The sequence below is a fragment of the Maylandia zebra genome, linkage group LG17 (assembly GCF_041146795.1).
Source record: "Maylandia zebra isolate NMK-2024a linkage group LG17, Mzebra_GT3a, whole genome shotgun sequence".
Taxonomy (NCBI): domain Eukaryota; kingdom Metazoa; phylum Chordata; class Actinopteri; order Cichliformes; family Cichlidae; genus Maylandia; species Maylandia zebra.
The window spans coordinates 8,428,593-8,438,339 of record NC_135183.1 but is presented as its reverse complement, the minus strand read 5'-3'; the positions used below and the strand labels follow the sequence as shown (position 1 = coordinate 8,438,339).

At 39.8% G+C, this 9,747-nt stretch overlaps 1 protein-coding gene across 1 annotated transcript in view; it reads right to left on the bottom strand.

Moving 5' to 3' along the window:
• Positions 1 to 4,753, bottom strand: part of ncbp2 (nuclear cap binding protein subunit 2) — a 5,760-nt gene extending 1,007 nt beyond the window's left edge. The window contains exons 1-4 of the mRNA XM_014408528.3: positions 4,586 to 4,753; positions 4,155 to 4,241; positions 3,362 to 3,456; positions 1,892 to 2,030 (exon numbers count right to left, since the gene is read on the bottom strand). Of these exons, the coding sequence (XP_014264014.1) occupies positions 1,892 to 2,030; positions 3,362 to 3,456; positions 4,155 to 4,241; positions 4,586 to 4,660 (396 nt within the window). The 5' untranslated portion in view covers positions 4,661 to 4,753. The remainder of the gene's footprint in view (positions 1 to 1,891; positions 2,031 to 3,361; positions 3,457 to 4,154; positions 4,242 to 4,585) is intronic.
• Positions 4,754 to 9,747: the final 4,994 nt, after the last annotated feature.

The following is a 9,747-nucleotide window of genomic DNA, read 5'->3' as shown; positions in this document are numbered from 1 at the left end:
GTAAATATAAAAAAGTTGCACAAAATAGTTTCCCACCACAGGAAATTTATTTTGAGTGTCTTCATAGTTTTATTTTTGAAATACACCAATTTTTATACACTGCAGGAAAAACGAAAATAAATATTATACTGCAAATTTGCAAAAAAGCAGCATATGCATCAAAATAAACTATTTCCAGCAGTGCAGTATGAGTCCTAAGCATCCCAGAAACGACACAGAAAGTCATAAAGTCAAAGATAACTTTTAAAAAGACCAGTATAGGCCCTGAGGCCCTGATCGCAAAAAAGACTACATTTCCGCGAAAATGACGTCACTTCCGGTTTCGGGCAGGTAATGGCGGAAATGCAAAAGTTCGCGCTGACGTCTATTCCAACGTAGGAAGTGTTATGAACAGCTGATCGGACCGGCACAGCGTGTTTCTGGAATATTATGTTTTTGTTCCTGCAAGCGCTTTTTATGCAGTTTTTGCAAAGCTTTATGTGGAAGGAAACTGTGACCTAGGACAAGCTGATGGCATAACATGTGAGTACTACAACTCCGGTTTCATATGCAAAAAAAATTTTTGCGCTAGCTTACGTGGTTGCAGTGCTACTGGGATTTAAAAATAGTTACGCAAAACAGAGCGTGTCCGCTCCGATCGGCTGTAAAGGGTTAATGAGCTGTTCTCAATGACCAAGACTAAACTTTTACGCTCCAACACAAACATTTTCAGGAGTCATACTGCTGGGTGTTTGTAGGAAAGGAAAATCTAAACAATAATCAGGTCCTTTGCCCAATATTTGCTGCCATGTTTACGCTCCCAGAAAGCTCGACAAAATAAAACATGATTATGTTATGTTGTGTTTGTTAACAGCATAATATACCAGCTCATTTTGCTAATGCATTACTACGGTAATGCCATCTATTTAAAGGCCATGGGTATTCATGCATAATTTATTTTCTAAGTTCTAAATATCATACTGGTGTATTAAAATGCCATGATAAAGTGTATTGATTTTTTGAATGCCATTTCAGTATGTGTCATTTTTCAAATGTCATAGTATGCTGCATTTTATGTTGTTGTCCAAAATATCTGCAGTGCAGAGATTGCTGAAGTGTTCAATGATAGACAATGAATGTCATGATGATGACAATCAGGCAAAAAGCATCAGCCAAACCTGAGCTCTCAACATAATGGAAACTACTACAATCACCAATTAAGTGTCCCTACTTTGGTGAGTTCATTTATGAATTGTATGAGTAAAATACCGTATTTTCCGGACTATAAGGCACACCGGATGATAAGGCGCATTAAACGAAACAAATCTGATATGATATGGATCTGAAAAGCAGACGCAAGCATTTCTGGACTGAAGTCTGGACAAGCGGCTTGAGGCGGCTGTTGTTTTTCGGGCTATATAAATAAAATTGAATTGAAAGTTGCTGATCTGAATGTTTAGTAACAAAGTGCACCCCAGTCAAGAGGTTTAAAAACTCTTATCTCACAATCAGTAAAAAAAAAAACAAAACAAAACATAACATTAAAAACTAAACTGAAACAATATTTTTATCAAAGTGATAAAACTGCAGGTTATGCAGGGTTCGAATCACAACAGCATGATCTATTGGAGGCTGATTTCGTTCAAATAAACAAGATGAACAACTAAGTGTTTAAATTATACCAGTGAGCTGAGCTCTAAAGCCCAGATCAGAGACGTCGACAATGTTCTTTAACATTACTTTAGTCGTGGGTTAATATCTTTTTGGATTAATTCAAATACGAGTGCAGTTACTCACAGAACTAACTTTAAGCTTTGTAGTTTGCTCCAATAAAAATAAATAAATAAACCAGCAGTCGGCATCCACAGCAGGTTGCTTCCATTTATTAAAGTACTCATATCCTAACCCTCACCTGTCCTCCTGATTTGCCACGACCAAACTGTCTTCCTTCCTTGAAGCCGGCATCCCAGTCTGTCCTGATGATGCGGTCATCCAGCCGTGTGCCATTAATGAAGCGCATGGCATGCTCTGCATCTCCACGGGTGTAGTATCTGGGACAGCGTTAAGGCACAACACGTGCAATTCATGATGTTCTGGTAACTTCTGAAGGGGATTCTGGAGTAGGGGTGGGCGATAGAAACGATATACGATAGAAACGATATAAATATGGCCAACGATAGAGATTTTGACTATACCGCTCTACCGCATGTTGATGATGTCATCAAGCTGTGCCTGTTTTGGTTGAAAGCATCGCAGCGGCTTCAACCATAATCATCTGCAAATTATGCCGGGCGACAGTCATAGCAAAGAGATGAAGCACTTTTAGAATATGAGGAAAGCCAAAAACTGCGCTTCCTCCACTTCCGTATCATTGATTCATTAATGTTGAATTCTCTCGCAGCTGTTCTATTCCCATGTTGTTGCAGTATATTGATAACTAACCTCGTATTGTGGATGAATAATCTCAGTTGTTCTCCTGACTGAAGTTTGGCCCATGTATAGCATCCTGCTATGCGATTGTATTTGTCCCTGACCACCAGAATCCCTCACGTTAACTTTTATCGAGTGGAAAAAAGTTGGCGTTCATCCTCCAGCTTCACTGTGCTAATGTTATGCTAACATAGCTGTGTCGCTAGCAATCACGTAGCACAACATTATATACCAGGTAGTCCAACTTCAGTAACCCTGTAAACGCCACTGCTGTTTAGTTTTCTGTCTTCATTTATGTTGGAAGTGGTAGCAGAGCTGTACGTTTTAATTAGCTTCAAAAATCTCTCAGTCAGAACATGGTATGAAATGTTTAGGTGTAAACTAGCGAGCTAACTTCCTGTTAACTTGTAACTCCATTAAATGTAATAAATTCTGTTTTCATGGATGCCTGGATGTTAAACTTAATTGTTACACCTGGTAAAGCAGCAACGCTGATGATTTTATTAAAGATGAAAGAATTTAGATCGTTTTTAACTCTGTGTTCATTTGACTTTGGGAGCTGAAGAGGACGGAGTTTTGGACCCAGATTACTCTGCGAAGCTCACTATGGCAGCCGTAATGCTCTGACAATCCATCAAGCAGTGCGGCTTACCAAAGTTGCACTAAAACATTTTTTAACAGATTTCTGCAGCCAAAATCAGTTCGAGGTCAGTAGGTCATACATAAGGCACACTCTCGATTTTTGAGAAAATTAAAGGATTTTACGTGTGCCTTATAGTGTGGAAAATACGTTATACAGAAGAAAATAATATATCGCGATATATATCGTTACCACACGTGCTAAAATTATACCGTGATATGGATTTTAGGCCATATTGCCCAGCCCTATTCTGAAGGCAGTCAAATTACTGACAGTTTCATTTAGCATGAATTAAATATTTTTGAAGGATACTCGACAAAGCAGAACCCACAAGCAGTCTTCTTGATTTTGTCCAGGCCAATGATGATACGCTTGACATCTCCACTTTTAGAAAACAGCTCGTGTACCTGTTCACAGTGGCAAAAAAAGTTAGAAAACTTGAGAAAATTTAACAAAATATCTTCTGTGAATTTTCCAACTCTGGGACTTCTCTTATGATAAACTATCAGAAAAATCAACACTGAAAATATGTCTATTATGTGTTTTTTGACATATATTTTATGTGCGACACATTGACGTTCAGTTTTTTTCCATCAAATTTTCCAACCCTTGAACACAAAGACAGCTTGAGTGCAGTACTGCTGAAAGTGTCAAGCTGCTGTGAAGCTCAAAACAGCTAAAATGCCACTCTTTACATGACTTTTGTCAGGCACACAACATGGCTCACTCATCCATTCATACAAGCACTTTCTATCGCACAGTCACACACAATTGGGGAAAGCAACTTGGGGTTCAGCATCTTGCCCAAGGATACTTAGGAAAACCAACAATCTTCCAATTAGTAGATAACCTGCTCCATATAAACACTTGAAGCTTATGTGTAATGCCAGTGGTGTTTTGCTGGCATAACTATAGGACAATATTTGACTAACTATATTTGTTTTGAAGACAGATCACATGCACTGTTTTATAAATGAGTCTCCTAATGTATTAATAGCTCAGTCAGCAATTTTCCCCATCATATTGGTCTCTTTGAAGAAGAAATTCAGCAACTTTCCAATAAAGCCGAGTTATTACTTTAACTGGTGAAGGTTTTGTGTCTTACCTGCTCCTCGGTGGTGTAGAAGGAGAGGTTGCCCACATACAAAGTGTTGCTCTGCTTCAGAAGCTTCTCCTGATCATAGCGATTACCCTAAAAGCACAAGCAACGTTACAAATGTTTAAAAAAAATTGCTCTCAATAAGTTGACATTATAGCGTTCAAACGACCTGTGTTGAAGCAAGGAGTTAAGTTATAAGTTAGCCACGCTTTAGTCCCAACGAAGCATCATAAAACAACATCAGGAGTTTTTAAGGCCAGGTTAAAATACAGAGATGTGTTTTGCTGTTCTGTTTGTTCCCGAGTCACCTCCACCTCCACTACACAGCACCGCTCGCCTTTGTTGTTTGCTAACAGTTAGCTAAAAGACACATTACATTTACATTCCCGTAAATTACGATAAGTCACCGCCTTCCTAAAGACCACTTCCTCATTTACCTTAAAGTGTTGGTCTCTGTATTGGCTAATGTCAATGTAAGAATCACTGTTTAGCGCATTTAGTTTAACAGACATCGTGGAAAAAATCGCAGTGAGGCGCTTTGCTGCTCTTCAACTAGGAGCATGCCGGAAAAGCGATGATGTTGCTTCCGTTTCATGTGTCCGTCCTTTGAATAAGTCCGGGTACAGCAACTTCTATATCAGGTTAATGGCGCCGCCTGTTGGTATCACTGACTGTAGAAAACACATAACAGTGATTTGTACAGTCATCGGTTGATATTCAATCATTGCCAAAATACAGTCACTGTTACCAGCAGGCAGACTGTCTGTGACAGTTTAAAGACCTATTTGCATAAATTATAAAACCCCAAAACCTTAAAAACAGATGTTAAAAAATGTTAATTACGCATCAAAATACTATTTTGAGTCCTGTTTCTATTACACAAGTGCAAGGGCATAATCACGCATGAGCTTCAACTATTTTTTTTAAATAATACTAAAAATATGTTTTTTAACGAAAGGTCACAGTACCTCAAAGTCAACAAAAATAAATAAATAAAAATAAAACAACAAACTTGGCTTTTATTCCCAAAATACAGATTTTTTTATTCATTAATATTACAGTTTTAAAAGTTTGTCGTTCGTTTTGTTTCTTGTATCCAAACTGGACACAAAAAGACTGAAAGCTTGCTACTGTTAAACTGAGTCGTAGTCACATGACTGCTGGAGCTGTGTGAGATGTGGTGCCACGCTGATGGCTACTGCACTTTTATTATTATTGGCTACTAAAGGATCAGTGCCCCTCTTTTCCTTCGTTCTTCTTCTGCTATTTTTTAAATAGTTTATTTTGTTAATATTTTACTGTTTTATATATGTTATATATGTTGAGAAAATGTGTCTGTGTGTGGGGGGGATTAATTTACTTTAATCTTATGCTTAACAAAAAGTTATTATTAATTAATGAAGCTGAGCTCTCTTAGGCAAACTAGTCTCCAGGCTCCGTAACAGACATTTAGAGCTCTTTTTTGGATGTTGGCTGCCTTTTACTTGTCTGTGAAGATGATTCAACACCACTTCAGTAATGTTGAGGCCTGGGCTCTGATGAGGTAAATACATGACAGACAGTCTTCCATTTTGGGTCTTTCTAGTTTCAATTAGAAGAGTGAAAACAAAATTTGCATTTTTGCAACAGGATGCTAGTAAGACTTTCAGAAAGCCTGCAGAACTACTGCTGAAGACCATAAAAACAATTGCAAGCCTGCTTGAAATTAAAATAGAAATAACTAGGGGTTAGCTAAATTAGTTTTCAAGTAGTAAAAAAAACAAATCAAAACAACAAAAGTACTAACAAACATTTTATTACATAATTCAAATTCTTACTGTTAAACCCCCCCCCCAAAAAACGTATCCTAGTCTGACACGACTCCCACGTCACACTAAATTATTTCCTGAACAAAAAAACCCCCTAAATAACAAAAACAGTGTGCAGATGTGAATAAACCCGCTTTATAAAATTAAAGAAATTAAGAAATGAGATGAAGAGACGGTACAGCGTATTGAGCCCACAGTAAAATACAGGGCATAGGTGCTGCTGTCAACTCTCACTCTAGAGCTTAGCTGGTACAAACAGCCAGTTCTTGTATCTTCTCAACTTCAATTCAATGACTCAGAGCATAAAAGCAAAGCTGGTAGAAGGAAAACAGGAGCTTTGCTGACTCTTCTCTCACATTTGCCTTTTAATCTTCATCAGAGGTCACATGGTCTCCACTCAGCAGCACCTCCTGGAACCTGGAAAAATAAAGTCAAAGCGCATATTGTTATAGTCAAAGTAGAAAAACAACAAAAAAACCAGTGTGTGTCAATCAAATCAGTATGTCCAAGGACATCATCCCCTTAACAGATCCTGAAGGTTTTTCATATGCAGTAGTTACATTTTGAGTTCTCCAAAGAACAAAGCATTATTATCTGTGTAGATAGTTTAGTCTGGGTTTCGGCTTTGTTGCTGGAGCAATTGGCCTTTCAATGATCGAACAATCCTCAAAGAGAGAGAAAGTGAGTAATGCGTGATGCAGACCATTCTGACAGATCTGCTGGGTCTGGCAGAGATTTAGTCATAATGTAAATGTCCCTGCTCTTAACACACCTGCTAACCTAATCTACCCAAGCTCAAAAGACATGCAAACAATGCAAAAGTGAGAGACATTCTTACTTCTGTGTCAGGAAGAAGGACAAGCCGATCTTCTAAAATCTATGCACAGCTTCAAAAAGGGAGTTTGTGAATCATTTGGAATTAAGATGATTTCACTCAACTTGAATAGAACCTGAATAAGCTAATTAACACACATAGTTGTGCTTTTCATTGCTTAATTGAACACATTAAGAAATTATGGCAAAGACTGGAAAGAGTTAAAAATTAACTCTTGAATTCAATAACTTGTGAAACAAGTTAACAATCAGATATGGCCAATAAGTGCTTACGCAACACGCAGAATGCTGAGGAGAAACAGTGGAGCCTTCCTTCCTACAAAACTCCCAGGATGTGAAGATCAAAAAATCCCTTTGAAGGTCCTACCCCAGGATCTTAGCTGGATTAGTGTCAAACCTAATCAAAACCTTAATGTTGTTTCACTGTCTTCCAGTTATTCTGGTGCTAATTAACTCGTAATTTCTTCTTCAGCTCTCAGCGAAGGCGGTCGCACTTTTCTCCTCTCCTCCTCACCCTTATCTTCCCTGCTTAGCCTCTATGTCCTTGTCTTGTCTTGTGTGCATTACTTTCCCTGGAATAGCCTCCCACTGTCGTTCTCTAAAACCTAAAAGAGAATTATGGATTTGATCAACTGGTCTCTGAATGCTATTGACACCCTTTTCTCAATGAGAAATCTGGGCTCGGGAGAGCCTGAGTGCCCTGGAGGGACTTTCCCTGCCGGATACACGATGGACGGGTGGCAGAACTGGAGGATCATGTGCCTGGCGGGACTGTCGATCGAGGACGCTGAAGATATCTATCTATTCGGAACCGTGATAACAGGGTTCATGCTGATCGGAGTTGGCTTAGCCCTGGTTTATCGGAGAAATAAGAGAGCGGAAGCGGCTGTTCAAACCCCCCCAAGGCTGCCCACTGGAATCGAAATGGAACGAGGCGCAACCTCTCACAATGAACGTAATATGGTCAACATCTTGGAGACGCTTGCAGCTACTGTGAAGGCTCAAAACCATTGAGCGTATGGGGGGAAACATCAGAGAGAGGCCTGCTCAAAATGAGACCCTTGAGCGACAGTTGGAAGACATCGAGGAACGGATCACTGCAGTTGTGAGGTCTCAGAATCAAAAGAATGATAACACCATGGAACAGAAGTTTAATACCATCATGGGGAGGCTCGTGACTCTCCAACGGGATTGAGAGACCAGCGTCGGAGTGTTAAAGAGCAGCCTGAAAATTCTCCTGGGCTGCTCGCATGGAAATTAACAAAATCAACATGAACATTGCGGATCCCCATCACGGCGCCAGCTGCAGGCCCAAGGCTGGAGCCGAACAATCACTCCCTGATAACGACTGTGTTACGGCTATTCTTCCCATCCCATGCAAGGACACCTGGATTGGCTGGAGGACTGTTTACTTAGCCTGATAGGCCGAAGGACACGGTCTCAGCTGAACTATGGACACGCACACACATACACTTACACTGATAGGCACTCACTCATCCCCCCTCCCTTTCCAACGCCTTCGATGCTTGTTTCCTGCGAGGGAACACGGCGGGTCTGTGTGCCGCGCTGGAATGGTAGCGCTGTGCAGGGCGGCTGCTGTGTTCGCTTCGGATTACTCCTCACCCCCCACCCACCCCTGTGGCTTGTCATGTCTTCACAATGTTGTGCTGTGGACATTTATGTGCTTTTTTTCTGCAGAGGAGTTTTTTTGTTTCCTGTTCTCATGCTGTCCTACCATGGAAGCACAGCATGAGTAGGGGTCTCTTTTTTTCCTCTTGTACTTTCCCCACTGTGGTGTACATTTCAATGTTTTTTTCTCTGATTCTACCAATCTCCGACCTGTATCCCCATGTAATGTTTGTGCTATATGTGTAAGGTCGGGGGGGGTCCCATTTCACTGCAGGGCAACCTGCATGTGACAAATAAAGCTTTGATTGGTATTCTTATTGCTTTGCAAGCTCCAGGTTATGGACTGCTGTCCTGACAAAATGTCTTCATGCAATTTAACTTCATTATTTCTTCAATTGTCGCAAGGTGTCATGGGCTCGAGAACGCAGTGGCAAAACATGAGACTACCACCTCCATGCTTAATACTTAGGAGCAGGTTTTCTTGGAGTGCAGTGGTTTCCTTACTGTTTTCATCCTATTTGTGCAGATGTCTGCAGGTGTTTTGCTGCTACCTCTTTTGGGATTGAAGCCTTGGGATGATCTCTGCAGTATGTCTCAAATGCAGAGGAGCAGCAGCCCTAAATTACACCTAATTTACAGACAATTTGGCTCATTGTAGACTGATGAACATTCATGTCACTGTAGTTTTTCTCGCCTTTCCCACTTCTTTTCATCACAGTAATGCTTCTAAGGTCCTGTGAAAGCTGTCGCAAACAAGGCATGTTAAATGCCAAGCAGGTTTCCTTAAGAGGTGCAGACTTTGCTTGCCTTTATTTACAGGAATGAAACCTCCTGCAGCCCACACTTCAAATTTCATGTCTTAAATCTGAACACCAAGCAAGCAATTTATTTTTTATAGCACTTTCAAAACAACTCCCACCTGAACACAAAGTGCTGTACACTTGACATGCCAGAAATGATACATTGAATAAGTTAAAAAATAAAAGATAAAGATAAAAAAATTTTTAAAAGATGATAATTAAAATGACATTTAAAATAATAAAATTCAACCACAAATAGCAAATAAATAAATAAAATAGTATAAAATGGTAATTAGAATAACATTTAAAATAAATAAAATCAGCACATTAGATTAAAACAATAAAATCAGGGTCATATGCCAAGGAGTAAAAATAGGTTTTAAGACGTGTTTTAAAAGTTGACAGTGAAGGGACCTCTCTAATGTGCTGGGGCAGATTGTTCCAGAGATTTGGAGCAGCAATAGAGAAGGCCCTGTCCCCTCTGAGCTTTCTCTTGGACCTGAGCTTCCCTCTCTCACCCTGTTGGAC